Raw genomic sequence first — 20917 nt, forward strand, 5'->3', positions numbered from 1 at the left:
AGTCTGGAAAAGAGGGGGGGAGAAGGAAAGGAGGAGACTTGACTAGAAAGGCTTCGAGCTAAGACAGTGCGCGCTCCCCCCCTCCAATCCCTTGTTTGTTTCCGGTTAACTCTTGGTATTTGGCTTTTGTCGTCATTTCGAACGATTGCTCGGGGATTGCGCTTTCCACGATCGATAATTATGTAATCAGGATTTTTTCTTTTATTTATATTTGAAAGATATTGGTTTTGCTGATTTTTTTGGTGATCATTTGAAGTTATAATTTATTGTTGCGTTATGTATTTTTATCAGGCTATTTTTCTTATCTATTTCATTTACTATCTCTTTTTATCATTTTAATAATTTTCATGCACGCTTTAAGAATATGGTAAATTAATAGGATTTAATAGCATTTGATTAATTGTTTAAAAATGTGTTTAAAAATTGTTTAATAATAAAGTTTGTTTTTGTGAAATCGATACATTACATTGATTTTTAAATTAAAAAACATGAGATGTGTTATTTTCAATGGTAGTGTCAAACTTTTGGAGGATTGAAATTGTTGGTGGTATTGCGGGGGCGAGAAATATTGGCAGAGAGAATGGAATTTATGTTGAGAAATATTACGGTCGCCAAAAGACGGAGGATTCGATTGAAGTTGAAATTATAGGGGTGTATAGAGGTAGGAGCAAATATTTAAACGGGGGATGTACACACCCTTTACGATGCTAAATCAGAGTCTTCCTTTTAACCCTGTTCCTCTTTCTCCCGCGTTTCGCGGATAAACAAATCGATGCAGCCACGTACACGATGTGGGCACGTGTATGCGTTCGAGGGAATTATTTCGTAGCATTTTCGAATTCATAGTGAAGATGTAAAATGTTGTATATACGCAGCTTATATGTTTGTGTTAGTTGCGGGAAAAGGAACGTTGTATACTTCAACCCTTTTTATTTTTTATTCTATACCGATTATTTTATACGATTTTATATGGGTCTTGGTGAATTGGAAATATTTCGTTCTTTGAAAATAAACGGAGTATTATCAATGATCAATTTGTTTTAAAAAAAAGAAACGAAATAATAAAAATTGCCTTACGTTTAAATATTAATTTCAAAAATTTCGATATTGAATTTACGATTCTTACGTTTTAACGTGACACGTTTTCCTTTATGACTAATTTATTTTATTGAGCAGCGAGTTATAAGAGAAATTATAAAAAATTGACTACGTTGGTTTCTTAAATTTTGAAAATATTTTTTCAAGGAAAGATTGGAAATTCCACCTCACCAAGCCAAGATTGAATTATATGCGATTGAAAGTTTGAATGGAATAATTCCATTTTTCGACCCCAGGGACGGGATTGAAGAATATATTCATTTTCACGAGCTATATAATTTTATAATTATGTAATTTAATAAATACGGTTTATTTATCGGATAAAATACGGTGGAAGGAACGACTCGTTAATTTGAACGAATTAATAGATAAACTGGATCCATTACTTTTTATACTCGTATCCTTCAGAGAAACGTTTCAATCACAAAATTGATATATGTATCGTAGGAAAGAAATTAATTTCCTGCGGTTTCGGTTAAATCGGTTCTTTGTCCATTGAATAGCCACGCATCCCTTGTTAATACGTATAAATCGTGATCGAGTAGGATTATATTAATTCAGTTCAAGTTAATTAATGTTCCGAATTTCCCACGATGTAGAATAGTTTGTTTTGAATAGTTGGAAATTTCATAATATTCCCATATATTTACGCTTTACAGAATGTTGATGATTTCCTGAAATGCAATTACCGAGGGGTGAATGAAATTATGTCTGTCTCTTCTATTAATTATACGCATTTGAGAAATCTTGTGGATTTTATTATTGGAAAGTAATCATTTCTTTTACATTTCTTGTCGGTAATTTTCATTTTCATTTCATTTCTTTGTTCACCATCTGATCAAGGTGATAAGAGTGAATTTATATACTTGCAATTAAATCCAAGAATATTCTTCTATAATTATCTAATTTACTAAGATCTTAATTCCATGAATAGTACAAGCTGCAAGATGCATGCACTTTATTTAAGATTCACAATCTTAAGATCCTAAACAATGCGTCTTGTTGCTCTTTATCTTTACCCTAGATCTTCCTCTCGTATTTTTCTTCCCTATATATATACAGGGTGAACCACAATAATCAATTTCGATTATTTTGTTAATTTTAAAGCTACGTAAGAATTTTTTATTAGTATACAATAATAAGCATAAGTAAATAACTTGCATATTTTTATTCGTGGAAAATATTTCGGGAATGATATAAACAAAGAATTTTTCAAATTTACAATTATTAATCAACGAGATTCGTTTACGAAAATTAATTTACATGCAGCCGAAAAGAGCCATTCCACATTGTACAGTTGTAATTAGGGCATACTTAAATTTGCCCTGCCACATTTTTTGATCCTTGTGCCATTTCATTACTCGAGACGCGCTCACGCCTGGAATTTTTGATAATTATCTAAATCCGTAATTCCTCCTAAAATATCCGTCCAATTTCGCGGCTTTTCAATCCTTAAATAAGATTGATTCATTAATTAAAAATCATTCAAATTTTCTACATCTAATCCAACTCGATCGAACAATGGAACAGAAACAGATCCACTTTTCCATTCCCATTCACCCCAATAAACGCTACTTGTTCACCCAGTAGTTCACTCGTACATTACGCGCATACCCAATAAACACAAAACGTATCCGCGAAAAGGGTTGCTTGGCCCTGAGAAGAATTTCCCTCTGGCTACGTACAAACGAAAACGTCTTGCGTTAATGGATCTCCGCGGCCCTTTTTCTTTCCTCCTTTCCTTTCTCTCTCTCTCTCTCTCCTTCCCTTCAACAAAGCGGCCAGCCAAAGGAACAGTCGGCCGTCTGGAAAATCCTCGGTCGGCCTCCTCGCGCTTATCGCCTTCCGGTGGCAATATTTTAAAAAACGGACGTCTTTAGTCCCCGCTAGCCTCGTGCCATGCATTGTTAACTTGACCCACATACATCTCGGCACACCTGAACGCGCATACAGCGTGTACGCGTTCGTAGAAATAGGGGCGAGAGAGAGAGAGAGAGACGCGAGAAAACGTATCAGCAATGCGGCAACGGCCGCCCTTGTTGCCCTGGCGATGAATTATTCTTATGTTCAGCCTGCTCAGGGTTCGTCGCGATTATTCCTCGTCGGGGAAGGCACTCCTCGTTAAAGGAGGAGGAAGAGGTGTTTCTTAGCCTCGATGGAAATTCCATGGATTTACGGATTCGTTAGTCGAAAAGACTGACGTGCTCGCGGTTTTTTGATGATTTTTTTTTCTTTCTTGTACGTATTCCATCCTTGGAAATTTCGATAGAAGAAGAGTGGTGAGATATTCGTCACTTTTATTAAAAATATTGAAAAATGTATTTTTAATAAGAGAATTGATAAAAAAGAAATGTGATGAATATTTAAGGGAGAATTAAGAATGCGAAGTTGACTGTTTCGATCAATTTTTCCTGCCTACCTTAACTTACTTTCCACTAAGTTCTCCAAGTTATTTAAGAATTCTAATATAAAATTCTATCTGTGACCTACAAAGATATTACCGGTTTCCACGAGAATACTTTAAGCTGGAAATCTTCTTTACAAGTATATTCGACAAGTAAGTTTCTGTCTCTCTCGAAAGAAAACGAAACTTTGTGAAATGAAATATTAATATTGGTATAAAAGTGATAAATACACGTTATGCGTGGCAAAAATCTGTTACCTTCGATCGTTTGCAAATATCATTTTATATTACGCACGTGAAAGACACGATCGTGATCGGAAAGTAGAAAAGTATAATTTTAACGAAACGAATAGTACGAGACAGAAGAAGATGGATTAAATTATTTTCAATGAAAATCAAATTATATCACGATTACACAGGCACGGATTTTTGTGATAAATATTTATATCCTTGTAATTCCTGAATTCTCCCTATATTAGCATATAAAAAAGAATTATTTTTAAATATTATCGTTTCGTTTATTTCATTTTGCAAATACCAATTTTTAATAAATGTATAATCAATCTTCCTAAAATTCCTATAGAAAAAAAAAATACCACGATGAATATTAAAGATACACAAAATAACAGAAATTCAACTTCCCTTTTTTTTCCTTTTTTTTTTTAAACAGAACTTTATCTTCATCGTAAGATACACGATGAAACTTCTATTAGAGTTTGCCAACAAAGTTAGATCTCTTTTTTATCCCCTTCACCGCTGGGTTTGGCAAAAAAAAAAAGAAAGAAAAAAAAGAGAGAGAGAGAAACTATTGTAACGATGGAAACGACGATTCAATTCAGATTTTCATTTCTTCTCCCGCGTTTCAATGGGAGTCTAACGTGTCATGAGCTCCCAACTTTCTGAAGAGCGGGACAGAAATTAGTTTTTGCCGGTTACTGGATTCAGTATTCGGTGGAAATTCGGCTTCCCGTTGCCAAAATTTCGTTCACCGACGGACACGGAACAGGCATGTTACACCCCCTCCCCGCACACTTGGGGATACGTCTCGTGAAGGAGTGGAGGTCTTGGGAAATGTGGTCTCAAGTCAAAACATTTTCAGCGATATATAATATTGTAATTTATATACATATATAGCGTATTTTGGCTTTACTAATTAACTGTTCAATTATCGAACTTGCAATCAAAACCGTCTAATGATCAATTAATTAATAATATCCGACGAAGAGTACGCTCTCTCGATTGATATCGTAATCATTGAATGTCTATCGTTGCTTGTTAAATATATCTTTTTATTGGATATTGTTATTATTTTTGGCGTGGAAGTTTTTCAAGTCTAATTAATAAAGATTAGTGGGGGGGAAAAAAAAAGAAAAATTCTCTCGATTTGCATATAAATTATGAAAAGTTGGGATGAATTTTGATATATTTAAATTTAATCTGTTTAATTTTTCTTTTTTTCTCTTCTTTCTTCGTCTCATCCCCGAATTAAAAATTAGACGTTTTTAAACATGGGGGATTTTTACATTCCGTATTATCCTCTCTCGTAACGAGAGCAAGTAAGAATTAAAGTAATAATTAAATGTATGATATTCGGGATGCCTGAGAAAATAGAATGCGAAAATTTTTTTTATACCACGTTCTATTTTGTTTAACAAGCAAATATATGGATATACACGGTATGCATACGATAAAGGGAGACGAAAATTGATGGCGTTTTCACGTTTATTTCGATTTTCAGAATTTTCAAACTTGCGTTTTGCTCTCCAATTCCAATCTAAATTTTAGAGATCCAAAAAAAAAAAAAGTGTACGTAATATTCGCATCTATCAAATTTTTCTCCATCCCTAATTAATTATTAACAAACTTGTAAATACTTTAGATTCACGAATACGTTTTAACGCTCTCTGTTCCTTTGATACTCGCACAATCTTACAAAGGATCCGGTTTTAGTTTTTCTCGCTTTGCTCGAAGGCCAACGCCAACGGTGGCACTTTTATTAATACACGGTGGCGCGAGTCATTCGTTAGTTTGTTTGCGCGTAGCGCTTTTTTTTTCTTTTTTTTTTTTTTTTGAGGCGCGGGGAGCTTAGCCTCAGACATTTTGCGGGAATTTTTCGCGCAACGTGCCAGAATATTCACGGAACACCTTTTATTATTCCTGTTTCCGCGGAAAACTGGTTCTCTGGCCACTTTTTGCAAACCTGTCCCGCGACACTCCAATGCTATTTTTCCATTCGAAAGTTGATTTCACCATTGGTTTATTATGCGAGGGGATGGCTCGCCAGCCAAAAGTGCCGCGTTTAAATTGTGTTTCGTTTTTTAGAGGAAGGGGTGGTTGGGGTAGTAGTAGTTTTCAACGTTTCTCTCCCTCTCTTCCTCTCTTTTCGTTATACTTTCAAAAGTTTCGAATAGTATTTCCAGAAAAAAGTGCAGGGGAAAGTGCACAGAGTGAATTCTACGAATTCTAATACGTCGAGATTACTTACGAATTAATTACAATTAATTTTACGATTTCTTTCCAATAATGAAAAGAAAAAAATTTTCTTCTAGAAAATCTCGGAATATAAAATTTAACAAAAGTAGATAAATCAAATAGGTCATCATTCGAAACGAGATTGGTTACACCAACGATAAGTTAATCCCTCCACTTCCTGAAAAAGAATCGCCGCAATTCCCCTCCGCGAGAATATAATTCACGAAACCCTCTTCAAGCTAAAATGCGCCGCGTCACGAGTGACCAATTCTTCCTCGCGAGAGATCGCTTCGACGCTCGCAAAGTATCTCTTAATTAACGAAGTGACGCGCCTCGAAGCTGGGGGTGGAAGAAGGGTCGATAGAGAGGAGAGAGAGAGACGAGAGAAATAAACGACGTAAGTGAATTTTCTTCTACACCTCTTTGTCCCACGATTAATAACAGTAACAATTTGTTCGGGACGAAATTTTCATCGTAAATCAACATCAATCGATTAAAAGAAAATGTTAAACATTAAATTTACAATTTCGATTTGTTGTTCGAATTATCGAATTTCTCTTCGAAAATTTCGTCCTTTTTTCTTCACGATCGAAAACATCGACAAAACGGTCGAAGAAGAAATGGGGTTGGGGAGGGGGGGAAGAAATCGGATTCCGGTCAAAGTTATTTTGCAATTTTATCGGCTCGTTTTGTCCGGCCAATTGCTACGCCGTAAAAAGTAAGCGCGCGCGAGACGGGGGGTAAACAGAGGGAGGAGGGAGGGGGGGGGATAGGAGAGAAAAAAAGGAGGGCGCGCAGAGGGTGGACATTGCGAAATTGGAGGAGGAGGGGCGCGAGGGCGAAATGCCGGGCATCGGAAAAGCAATTGTCCGGATTAAACGTTGGCGGTCTTCCGGCCCTGGAACCTTTTCATATCCAGATTTAATTTATTCCGCCGATATCGCGCCGCTGGACGCGCGATCGAATCGCGATTACCGCCCTGCTGCCCTGATCAGAAATTCGAAATATTCAATTAATTTCACGGCTGCTGCCATCCGTCGATCGAGGGGTGTTGGATCCCCGTGCAAAACATTCCTCGACCCATCTTCGAATATCGTGCATTCCAGTTTTTCGGGATAAATACCGTGGGATTAGGGTTTGGGGTTTGGGTTGTATGAATGGGAAAGTATACGAGGGAAGGATGCGTGAACGCGTTTGACGAATTTATTCGTCAAATTGCTCCTCTTATTCGTTCGATTCGATTCGTTCTTTCCCTCTTTCTATATTTCTTTATTGATTCTAGCTTCTCGCGGCGAAGAAATTGATTTAGGAATGAATAGAATTTTTTGAAAACAACGTGGTGGCTAATGAATAGAAAATTCGATGTTTGAAGGATTATTAATTAACGTTTGATACTTATATTTTTACGAACAATTTAAATTTTTATTAATCCTTTTCGTTGAAAAAAAAATAAAATTCACGTAAATTTAATTTGGAAATATAAACTGTTCTTTCGATTATTCATATAATAATGCGAATGTAAATAGCGAAATTTTTCAGCAGAATTAATTTTGATGCGAATAAAAGCATTGTTTCCCATTTATTTGGCATTCGATATATAAAATAATTTACGAATTCAAAAAGAAAAAAACACCAGTACATTTAACGCGCAAAAATGATAAATGATAATAAAACGGAAATAATAAGATAAGGTTTCCTCTTTTATAAAATATTTTTAATCCCTTTCTCTCTTCACATTTCAAATTATTACACATCCGTTCGAAAAAAGCTTGTCAAAATCACTCACCATTTCTTCGAAATTTACAATACATGTTTACTCTCCTTTCCGAAACATTTCGAAATTCGACATCCATCGAAATCTCTCGCAACTTATTCACATTTCTTCGAATCTGATATTCATCCGCCTCTCCACGATCATCCATCCGCCTATAACATTACTCTTACACAAAGAGGCCACCACGTACGTTGCCAACGTTTCGAAATTTGCCCCACGATTTGTCCGCGGTGGCGTGGAGCCGATTTAAATAAGCGCATTTTAATTTAACGACACCGATAAATGCCTGTCGTATTATGAGCTTTGTGTTCGCGTTAACAAGCCGCCCGCGTGCCCGGCCAATAATTTGTTAAGGGAAAATTGGGCCGCGGGGGCAGGCTGGCGCGCCCCGTTTATGTCGGTCATGATCATCGCTGCAAATTTTTCCGACCCGGCCATAATTTGTATCGGGATCAAATTGCACGGCCACTGCGCCCCGCGTCAACCGTATAAATTGCCCCGTCTCACGGCACGATTAACTTTTACTGCAGAAATTATTTCGTTGCGTCGGTAATCGCGCAGATCGAGGAGCGATGATTGCGATTACGGAAGGGTGGAGAAAAGGGAGGTTGTTGAAGGGATTCGAGTGTTTCTTTTCTCTTTCCTCTCTTTTACTTTTGCAAAATTTCTGCCTCGAAAGGTTATTGAATATTTTCTTATTTCGTTTCAAGAGGGTGAAAGGATGAAGTCTGATTTTATTTTTTTAATCAACTTTATAATGAGTTATAACCATATATTTGTTTATCTGAGTAGCATTGGTTGAATTGTTGGTACAATTATATAAGTGGAAGCGAAATTAATAAGAGGGGCAATGTTTCGTAATTAAAATTTTGGATTTTTCTTTCTCGTTAACGAGGTACGGGTTTATATATATATATTTTTCTTCTTTTTTGATAAAAATTAATTTTCAGCGAGTTTTGAGATGAGTTGAAAAGGAAAGGAAAGTTTGAATCGTTTTAATGAATGTAAATGAAAGTGCATTTCTTAGAATTTGATAAAGTTTTTAACAGAGAACACCGGCTAGTTAAATATTATTATTTTCTCCAATATCTTTATATTTCTTGTTCACGATTCAAAAGTTTCTCAATTTATCGTCGATTCTTTTATTTTCAATTAAAATCAAATCCAATTCAATTTATCATCGAGTAACTACGAAAACTAGAATATTTATGAACATGTTCTATATAGATTTACGATATATCGATTTTAAGTATTCTTTGTTTAATTATATCGTAAATTACAATTCGAATTAATCCGTGGAATAACGTCGACGTTAGAATAGATTATTATCGCGATGATAACTTATTGTTTCAGAAGGATCGAAATTAGTTAATTGGCACGTTGGCCTCGCCAATTTTCTCTATTTGTAATCGTAATTCATACATCCTCGATAATATTGCTGAAAATTTGCCACCAATTATCGCCTCGAATCTGTACACACGTTACATTGACAAACGGATATCCTCCTGTCAATTTGTTCCGAGTAATTGAAAGATATATTTGTTCGTCGTGGTAAATTATACAGATTGTATTTCTATTCGAAACGTTAAATTATGAGAAAGGATTTGATACGGCGATTCCTCGCGACGCGTTAATTATTTTTATTTCATATTGCATCATTGTTTAAATTATCTGAAATTTCGAGGGTGAAAATGATGATAAATCTTAATTACTGTGATTTGGAAAATTCTACGAAATATTTCGTATATCGAAAAACTGAATATGAGCATGAGAATTTGATATTTATGTCGGAATTTATATAAATTTAACGTTTCATAATTAAATCGAGGAAGAAAAAAATTAATATGAAAAAAGAATCGTTTGCAAATTGTTGGTATATTGAATTTTAGCTCCCTTAGAGATGACTTTTTAATTTTTAAATTTCACAAAAACGAAAAATTTGCAATATTTATTATTTCTGAGACTGTTATGATTTATTATTATATTTTGCAATTGCAAGGTGAAAATATCTTTATAGGTGGAATAGAATTATTATTAATGCATTCATCAATGATCATAATTTCCCTTAAAATCCAACATCTAAAAGAGAATACAAATTTGAATGAATTCGAATTCAAAAAGGAAAAAAAGAAATATTTATTCATAGACGAGAACGAATTAATTTTTCTTGAAATTGTAATTATTCATTTGGAAAACGATTAAGTTTAATTTTTAAATTTGATACAACTCGAAACTTCTTGATTCTCGTTATTTGAATATAATTATGAAAAGTATCTCTCCACTTTAATACATTTATGAATATTAATTATAAATTGAAATCTCCCTCTCTCTCTTTCTCTTCATCAAATCATTTTGCAAAACGTTTACGTTTTCGAGTTTTCATTAATTTCAAATTAATTACTTTAATGAACATCGACCGATACCTAACGTATCTGCTGAATACAAATCTCTGTAATGTTTCTTTAGATTCGATCATCATTGCATACTTATTAAATATACAGAATTTATATTTTACGAATAATTTAATGCAATATTTTGTTCCATTTAATGGATATATATTTATCATAATTTATACTCGAGGGCGTGAATGGATAAAATTGTTAGAAAAATAAATTTCACCGACCTTTCATGTCACCATGAGATCTCCGGAATTCGGCAAGCACTAATGAGCTCATTACGCAATCAAAACTCTGTAACGATCGTCGAGATGTCGAAACTTCGAAGCGCGGCAGCCTTAATCGACTTTTCGAACTGTATTATGGCCCGAACTTGTGGCTCCTCTTCTTCTTTTTTTTTTCTTTGTTTGTTTCTTTTTTTTCCAGAATGCACAAATTATTTTCGATTAAACAATTCTCTCGAAACTATTTGAAACTCGGCGACGATACGTAAATTTCGAGTGAAAAATATCTCATTTTTGAGATTCAATTTGATATATTTAAGCTTCTTTTGAATTGCTTCAATTAATATGTTATTAGAGTCACTTTTTTATTAAAAAATATATTTTGATGTTAGAAGGTGCGTTCTTCAAAATGCACAAATATAGTAGTTGCACAATTATCTCTTCCAATCAGAGTTATAATTTCTATATTTTAAATTCAAATTCCATGGATTTTGTTTTCAATTATTTTGAAATTATTCAAAAGACGAGTTTATATCCAATTTTATTATTTCAATCGAATCCAGCATTTGTACATATATAATTTCTCTACGAAAATTTGCAATGAATTGGCGTAAAATTATATAATTCAAAAGCTATAAGCCATTTCGATCAAATTTTCAATTATATTTTTAAATTTATAACTCTGTGAATTTTAGTTTGAATTCAATTTTGAAATTATTTCGAGATTTATGTATAATTTAAAGGCACGTATAATCTTTTCAACCAAATTTGTAATTATATTTAAATTTAAAAATTGTTTGATTCGAAATTATTTAGATTAGATTTTATTAAAAGAAGAAAAAGAAATGTACAAGATGTATACAGATATATAATCTGAGCAAATTACAGAACAATCAAACAATTAGGAATTGTAATTAATTATCAGGAAATCTTCTTTCACTAATTAAGATTTATAATATCATTTTTTATATTTAAATTATTCGTGCCATCCTTAATAAATCGCCTCCTTTGGATAAGATTCACTTTAAAAACGTGATAAACTCTATTCGATCTTGTTTCTTAAGATATCGAGGAATAGAAAGTTCGATGATATTCGAAACACTTCGATCTCGAAGTATGAAAGTTTGACGAGAGATGAGATGCATCATGGATTGTCATGGAAAGCATGACTTTGTTATGGAAATTAATGGAAATTATATTTGTGACGAAGCTTAAGGTAAATATATTACGTCATCAGCGTAATCCACGATAAAACTTTCTGACAGATCTAATATTTGTTACGTCAACTTTTGTTTACCTTGAATATATATGTATGGAAAATTGTGTAAAATCTTTTCCCAAGAATTTCTTGAAATTAAGAATTATTTAAATGTAAGCTCATCACGGATTCAATTTAATTCAAGGCAAGTGGAATTAAAAGAAGAAGAAGAAGAAGAAAATATCATAAAGTGACCATTTATTTCATCTGTTGTTCTACATACGTGTGCATAACAAATTAATGATCTTCAATACCAATTTTTTTCCCCGACTTTACACCAAGAACTCTCCGAATCCATTTATCTTACGAATTCTATTATAGTCTTGAATTGTTGAAGCATGAATGAATGAATTTAACTCGGATCAAATTAGAATTAAACCTTTTTAACTCTAATTGGAATAAGAATCTCGAAATTAAATTCCTTTTCGAATTAAATCCTCTAGGGACTAGAGGAAACTCGTTTTTCTTTTCTGGCAAGTAAATTTTTCCTTCCCATTTATTCTCCATAACTTTTTTAATCATCCCATTCGTATTAATTCTAAACAACAACTGTTTAACGATATTACAACGATAACAAGTTGAATAAAAAATTCGTCTCTCGTACGAAAATTATTAAAACTCTAAAATAAAAATTATTTCGAAACGTGTTTGTATCTCGTTTCGAAGGGAAATTAACTAAATTCTTTCAAAAATGCCAAGAATTTCCTCGACAATTTTATTTCGACTTTATCCAAGAGATAAGAGGACACTCTATTCCTCCACTTTGATCTTAAAAAAAAAAAAAAAAAGAAAAAGAAAACGTCGCATGCAAACAACGGTCTCGACTCTCTCGATCCTCCTAGTTTGCTAATAAACGAAACGGAACGTCTCCCGAGTGATATTTATGCGAAAGGTGAGTTCTTTCGAAACGATTAAATTACGAAACTGCCTACCTACGTTGACACTTTGCCCCCGTAACTTCGTTCCGTGTCATTCTCAAGAGGACTTTGCTCCGAATTAAACTTTCTTTAACGTCTCTCCTCCAAACGAGCAGAAACTCGAAACGACCGAGCCTCGGCTGTTCGATTTCGAGCAGGGCTTTACCGCGGATAAATTTGCGACTTTCATTGCGATTTGAACAGTGAACTCAACTTTATAGATCTTTGGGGAGCGTATCAAGTGTCTCGTTATGTATCGTTGGAAGCTTTTCATCTTAATCCTCGAAAATGAATTTAAAAAAAGAACGGATCGTTTCGAGATGATTTAAAAATCATCATTCAATCGATGTAGTGGATTTTGAATTATTAATCGTGGATTGATCGTAATGAAATTCATTATTGCCGTGTTTCAATTGTCTTTGTTCAATAATTTGTTAATAGTACAAGAGAATCCTCTATTAAATTTTCCTTTCTACGCACAATTTACAATACTACGGTATAATAAAAAGTAAATGAAAAAGCTTTGATTAGAAAATTAAATTTAATAGACGTGATATAAATAATTCTTTCTCTACAATTCCCTTAAATAAATTGAAATCAATTGAAATCAATGAATGCTACAATAATAATAATATTTTCGATGATAGAAAGTATTATTTCCTTTCGAAGTATCTTATTAATTAACCTATTTATAAAATTAGTTGTTTATAACAGGAATATCTTTCATTATCGACGTGTAATATTTATATCCCTTATGTTATAAACATCCCTTACGTTCTCCTCAAAGAATGCCCTCCTTATGTTAGCTTATATTTAGTATTCGTGTCAATTAAACGTAATACATTATTCAACAGATGAGTTATAAATACCAGATATAATAAAATTTTAACTATGTAGTGAAAAAAAAAGATTTTTCTCTTCACTGAATCAAAACAACAAATTTCAAGAATGGAGGAGTGTCAGAATCTATATATCTGTAACAGTTTGCGAGAAAATAGGCCGCATCACTTTTAGTAGCACATCTGGTACATCGGATCCTATATTTTCCAAGTATATGAATTGCCAAAACTTGAGAGATTTCATATCTCAAGGGTCAACCCTGTTTCCCCACGAGTGGCGGGTAAATTTCACCCGAATGGATCATCCGTGTCATTCGAGAAACCGTATTTTCATCGAAAGATTTAATATTTCTTCGTATCCCTGAATTTAATCAAAATTTAACTTAAAAAAAAACTCACCTCGAAGAGATTATTGAATTATTTTTTAAAATCGACTTTCCACGAGAAAATTTTGGTTGAAAATTCTATTTCTCTATTTTAATAATTAAGGAATAATGATTTGATGAATGAATAATGAATAATTCATAACGGAGATTCCTTGGAGGAGTGGATCAATCGAAATTTAATTTCTTAGTTTTTATAATCCGCTTGAATGCGCGCAGGTGTTGCTATACTCGACCTCGAAAGCTCGAGTAGTCAGTCTCAACAAAATCATCCGAGCGTAGCAGAACACAATTATTATCGCTCTGCCAACCATTGTTATTAATGTAATCTTTGGAGTGTATAGAATGATCCATTTCAATCTATAAATCATCAATCTTCGAAACGAAACCGAATGAACCAACTCTTCGATAATTCAATCTAAACTCTTAAAATTTCCTAATCCATCCATTATCTTATATTCCTATGCCTGGAATCATTAGAAACACGCACATACATTTCCTATTTTTCATCAGTCAAAAATCAAATCCAGTTGCCAATTTTTTTTCATCAAACGTGGAATAACAGTTTCTATTTACATTTCGATACAAATCTCTCCATTTTCGAATCCACTTCGTGATCCACTTTCTGTTTACACTTGGTTTATACGCAAAACAAAGAAGCGGACGAAAATATGTTTTGATCCACGCCGCGTCGCAAATCCGTCGCAAACCATATATATATAAACCTTGCGGATCGATGAAGAGGAAAGAAAGAAAAAAAAAAAAAAAGGGAAAGAAAAAAGCGGATCTCAGCACGTTCGTTATCAAATAAGAAGCGACAGTGGATCTTCCGTTCCGGGTCAACAAACGCGCGCGATGCAGGAAATTAGCAATGCAAATGCTCCGTCCCATTTTACGGATGGGCAGGCTGTGTGTAAGCCGCGTAAGCCAGCGCGAAGTCGGTAGCCGGGCACACGTGCAAACGTAGTTAATGTTCCGATTTCGTGCGGGGCTAAACCACTGACATAATATGCCAGAGTAAACACTCTGTCGAAATTCCGCAACATTCTAAACAGCATTAGACCGGCCGTCGCGCGTTATTAACTTCGTTACGAAAGAAGAAACGTAGCTTGGCCGGTATCGCCAATTGCGATGGCGTCCAATATTACGATCGAGTTTAATTATTATCTGAATGAAATGTTCGGTTTCAATTGAATATCGAAATATTGAATTTTTGTTCTTTTAAAAAATGGTATTAAGAATTAATTTTGAGAAAAAGTAGTAATTTTGTGATACACTTTCTCGCGTCTTATTCGACTTTTATACGTTGGCTTCGTTTCGGGGTAGCCTAATGGTCACGTCATATCTCTTAATACGTTTACTTCTCTCTCTGGGTGTCGAGTAAGGCTTTTGGAAATTGGCTTGGTAATCTGGGCAAAAAAATAGTGTCTCTCTGAAGAGATGTTATACGAGGTAATAATTTTCGTTGATAAATTATATAAGAAAAAAGTTTTGTAACGTCTTATAAAAATTAATTTGATTTCGGTTAATAGCGAATTTGGATTGGGGTTGTTGTATGCAGGAAAAATATATAGGAATAAATTTTTAATAATTGAAAATAATAATTTGATTGTCAATATCGTTGGAATTTTGTTTTATTCTTTTCGTAGAGAGATAATAGGCTTGAGTTAAGGAAATTGAGAAATTTATTAGGGTGCTTGTACATCGTTTATTAGGGGTGATAATTTAAATTTTACGTTTTTACGCGTTTCATAAAATGAATAAGATAAATGTGCTTGCATAAAATTATCTGAATTTATGAGAGCCGTGCAACAGTGAAATTACTTTATCATTCGGTAACGTTATGTAAGATGTAAAATATTTGGCCATCTGCATCCCACATTGTCACGTGTTGATTATGTGAACGACACCAAAGCTCTTTTATGATTTAGATCCTTTGAATTGAGAAGATATTTAAATTATCAGGTAACATTTATTCGTTGAGTGTATTATTATTCAAATAAGTTGCATTTAAACTTGCATAAGAATATGATGAATGAATAATATTAGAATATTCTCCTTTACTAATCATCTCTTTTATCTTTCAAAATTTGAAAGTTGATATCATTTAGATCTAAAATAGAAAATTTTAAATATTTGGAATATTAATATAATTTATCTGCAATTTTCTTTTCTCCATTTAATTACGTGATCGACAATTGAAATGTAAAAAAAAAAAAAAAAAGTAACTCGTTAAAGATATTCTCTTTCCCAAAAAACGTGATACAAAACAATGAAAAAAATCAAACGTATCTTTATTAAAAGTCCATTAAAATGTATCTAAAATTTAATTAAGCAGTCTGCAAACATTTCTACAGTTTTCTCATAAAAATTTACAAAGGGTAACAAAGTTAATTCCGCTCTCTATCCACGCAGTGTAATTACCGGTAGTTAATTTACGTTTCAAGATAATAAATTAAAAAATGAATGTTGTTTTCGTTCGTCGAAAGGGAGTGTTTTTCTCTCCTCTCTCCAAAAAAAAGAAATAACTATTTCTTCTCTTCTCAAGATGAAAAATCTTTCTTTTTTGAGAAACGGTCGCAACTGAGAAAGGGTTAATAATAATAAAATCAGCGTTCCAGGTAATCATTTCGAACGAAAATGGAGCATTATACGGTAAATACGCGAATAAAAATCCCTGTTATTTTTATCCTTCACCCTCCAATTAAACTCTCGTAAACCATTTTTATCGTCGTTGATACTTTCGGTTTGAAAAATAGTGTTCGTGTAAATTTAATGGTTCGATATTCGAATAAGAGTGTGCGTTGATTGAAGAACAGAAGAATGAATGAAAAATTCATTCGGACAAAGAGAGATACGATATCAAAATTTGAAGGAAATTTTTTTAATAATCTTCCTCGGTTATGAGAATTTTTTTTTTTTTATAAATTGATTAATGAAATTCTTTTATGAATTTTCCGGTTTCTTTGATGGATTATAATTTTATACGAAAGAATCTGATCTCTCTTTGATAAAAATGCTGGATAAATCGAGAGTTATGTGCTTACTTGATCCTTGATGGATTTTCAATTTTCAAATTGGTAAATTGGTAATTTCTTTTTAATGCATATTTATTTATCATACTCTTATTTATCATACAAAAATCATTACTAAACATTCTCTATTCCAGATTCCATTCGCGTTTATTTAATTATTTCATTCGTTTTACCATTTTTCCTTAATTTTTCAAATGTTAACAGATAGAACATTTAATATTGAGCAAATTGAAATCAACTTTTTGCTTACACAGTTGCGCAGCTCTATTACACAAATTTAAGTTGAAAAAGTTTATTATTTGCCGTTGCTGACCCAAATGTAAATTATGCCGTGATCAATATTTCAATTCCATAACTCTCATACTTTAACCTACATTTTATATATATATAAAATATAATAACACCTCTACTCTATTAATACTCGATATAACTTTCAGTGTAATAATTCTCCCGTAACGATAAACTTAAAAAAAAAAAGAAAAAAAGAAGTAAAAAATCCACACAGACAAAACGAATATTATAAATCCATTATCCGGACAAGACAAGAGAAAATATTTTCTGCCAATCGAACGGGATTAATTCTCCCGTGATGATTTGTGTTTTATATATCAAAAGATAAAATCGATTGGCTTTGTTCCTTTGGTCTTTCTGGCCTATTCCAAGGGTCTTCTAATTGCCTCATTCGGCGAACATCAATGGCTTTAAAAGGAAAGGGGCATCCACCGACAAGCTGTGACCTAATTAGAAGGGATGAAACGATATTCTGGTCGGCGCCACGGCCTGAAAACCCGAAACTCGAAATTTTTTCGACGTGAAAGGGGAGGAAAAAAAAAAAAGAGGAGAAGAAGATAGATAGATAGATAGATGGTTCACGGATTTCACCATCACGCATCACGTGTGACCTCCCAGCCATGTGCCATTTCCCTCGCGCATCCGTGGTTAAGTTGCATTTTTCAACAGCATCCGGAGACGAGTTGAACCATTGGGCGCGGACGAATTAAATTAGGAAATATCCGTAGGAGCGACTCGTGGCGTAACGACGTTATATCCTCCTTTATAACGTGCTTACAGCCCGTAATTGCGTTTCCTTAATTTTTACATCGTTTGACGGGGGACGCAAGGAAGACTTTAACTCGACATTCTTCTCTTATTAAAGCTACGACAGACGTTTATGAAACGTTGTGTTGCATTCGTGAAATTTCGCTTCAATTTTTGACTCTTTCTCCTATTTTCATCGTACTTGTATCGTTACACATTGAAAATCGAGTCTGATTATCGACTTACACTACTTGCTGTGGAAGAAGAATTTGTTTATGCGAATGTTAAACGATCTCTGATTTTGTACAAAGTGAAATTGCGTCAGATTTATGTTTCTAAGTCGTAAATCACATACGTTGTATGTTTTTTACAAGTTTACATAAGAAAATAGTAGGAAATATTTCTGTGATGCAAGGATGGAAACAGGAATCGAATCGTTGTTAACGTGTTGAAGTAGCCTTTCCTGTTCTAATATCCATCATATCCGTATTAACGAGGGACGGTAAAATTTGTGACAATCCGATTATCGAAAGCTCCTATTACTACAACACACGTTTCAAACGAATTAGCGTCTAGTTTAGTGTCGTTAATTTGTATCAAGTCGATTAATATATAAATATGTACGATTGCTATTACCGTTGTACTACGATTGTAGCCCGTTTGTCAAGCTAGACACCGGCCAATTTACGGTATTTACAAAATTGTGACATTTGTGTCGTAGATTTTACGTCAAATTGTACGCGGTTAATTTATCGTGGAGAAATTTACGTTTCTCCAATAAGAGAAACGTTGAAAGAAGGGAGGTGATCTTCTGTACTTTGGCTGGTCGTCCAGAGTCAATTCTCCAAAGTTAATTCGTTGGTTTCGACATGTTGGAAAATAATTCCTTCTCTCTCTCCTGTACTTGTTTCGACTACTTGTGATCTACTACTTTCCTTTTTGCGAATTCATTTCAGAATCTCATTAACGGTGGTTTTTCTTCGCTCTGTATTACGTGATGTAATTAAAGATTGTATTTTATTTCTGCTTCTCTTTAAACATACACGCGGTAAATTTAAATTATTACGCTTCTCGCATTCCCTAATTATATTTCGCCCGAGATTTTAAATCGGCTGGCACGGTTTAAATTTTTATCATCCGTTGTGAGAGAATACAAAGATATGAGCGAATGTGAAAATAAATATTGAAATGATCAATGTAATTTGTTAACTTCATATGATACGAATACATAATTTTGCACGATGCATTCCAATTCGTACGTAAAATCGTCCATCAATTCATATGATTAAATAACAATTTTTCTAATTATTCTTATATTTCCAATGAATTATTCCACCATTTGCAACGCACATTTGTGTTCATCGATATACAATAATACGAGAAATAAAGCATAAAGTTCAGAGATGGCCTCCTCCTGTTTAAACGCCTCCACCTGTTACTCTTTCCGTGCACGTTTTTTCCCGCGGATATACGTATCCGCAATTTTTCGCGATATAAAATGAAAAATTTAATGACCGCGCCACGTACTCGTCGGTCTTTGAGGCCATTTCCCTTCTTAGAGCACGCCCCATGCATATTCTATCGACGAGCGCAAAACCGCACGGCAACCTCGTGGTAATGTTATTCCGGAAGTCTGTCGGATCCATATCGATCCGACGGCTTTGGAATCGGGAAGATTTTGAAAAACGAGGCAGCGGCCGTGACCGCAACAGAGCAGTGCAGGCCACGCTTGCTGCTCGCCTTTGATCCCCGTGATCAAGTTGCGGACGTGACTTTTCTTTCCCTCTTTTCTTCCCGCTCGTATCTCGTAGCTCCCCCCACGAATTATATCGAAGGAAGAAAAAGAAAAAAAAGAAAAGAGGATAAACGAGAGCGAAGTTTAAAATTTGCGAAGAATTGCTTTTCTTTTCTCCTTCCCTCCATTTTTAATTCGAGGATCGTTGTTGTGAATTCTTGCTTGATCTTTGAATTTTCTTTTCTTTTCGGTTTAAAAGTCGAACGATTTCGTGATCAATTAATGTTATTTTAATTCGAGAAGCAAATTTTAATTCTAAAATCATATGTAAAATGATATGCAAATATATTTTTCAAATAATGGAGAATGTAAATGTTGCTTGAAAAATTATAAAAGGGAATAGTTCAAGTATCATTGATTCACGGGAATAAATTGAAATATAAATTTTGAAAAAATCAAAATTCCAATGTATATATTTTAATTCTAGTTGTTTCAAATGTAAATGCAATACTTTAATCGCGAAAGGAATTATTGTCAGCGCTTGAAACGTATTACATCGAAGAAATTAAATAGCAATAAACTTCGGGATCATTTTTCCTCGTTATTTCCTTCCTCCTCCTGGATGAATGGTACACCGGAGCGGAAGTAACAGGTAAATCCTCTTACCTCTTTGTCACCCAGTTGATGAACTCTGCAATGAAGGAAAGCAGTCTGGCCAACTGCTGTGGTCACATTTCGTGGAACGTTCATTTCGAACGTTGGTCCGTTGGTGAAATTGTGATTGCCAAACACATTTCCTCCCACCAGCTTTTGATCTCGAGCAAAAGTGCCTGAAAAACGTGAGTCGCCAAAATTAAATTTCCCCTTTTCCTTTCCTTCGTCAATCTTTCTATCTAATCAGACTATAGAATATATATATATATAGTTAGTTAAATTTTAATAATTAACCATTTATTGAACTCGTAACAAAGCTTCAAAGCTTTTCGAGATCAAGAAAATATGATAATTTGAACTTTTCTTAATTTTTCTTAACTTTTGTTGCATCAAGCATCGAATCAGAGTTTAAAAATCTTCGATAATCAACGAAAATGAATATTTCCAAAAAATATTGGCAAGAATTAATCCAAGATCTCTCATAACCTCGCCATTATTCGTTTGTTCCTTTCCTATTTCCTGAGCGAAATTCAATAACACCTTTCGAACACCAATGCTCGTTCAACGTCACCATTAACACCTGGAGAGGGAAGGGGGAGGCCTATTGTTTCCCACGGTCACGATAGTCTTTTATGACAGTGACTATTATGTGATCCCAGATCGACAAGGAATCGTCGCGGCGCATTGTGA

General features: G+C 33.9%; 1 protein-coding gene across 1 annotated transcript in view; it reads right to left on the minus strand.

The window, feature by feature from the left end:
• Positions 1-20917, minus strand: part of LOC410479 (zwei Ig domain protein zig-8) — a 401583-nt gene that overhangs the window by 268116 nt on the left and 112550 nt on the right. The window contains exon 2 of the mRNA XM_026444937.1: positions 20240-20403. Within this exon, the coding sequence (XP_026300722.1) occupies positions 20240-20403 (164 nt within the window). The remainder of the gene's footprint in view (positions 1-20239; positions 20404-20917) is intronic.

The sequence above is a fragment of the Apis mellifera genome, linkage group LG14 (genome assembly GCF_003254395.2).
Source record: "Apis mellifera strain DH4 linkage group LG14, Amel_HAv3.1, whole genome shotgun sequence".
NCBI lineage: Eukaryota > Metazoa > Arthropoda > Insecta > Hymenoptera > Apidae > Apis > Apis mellifera.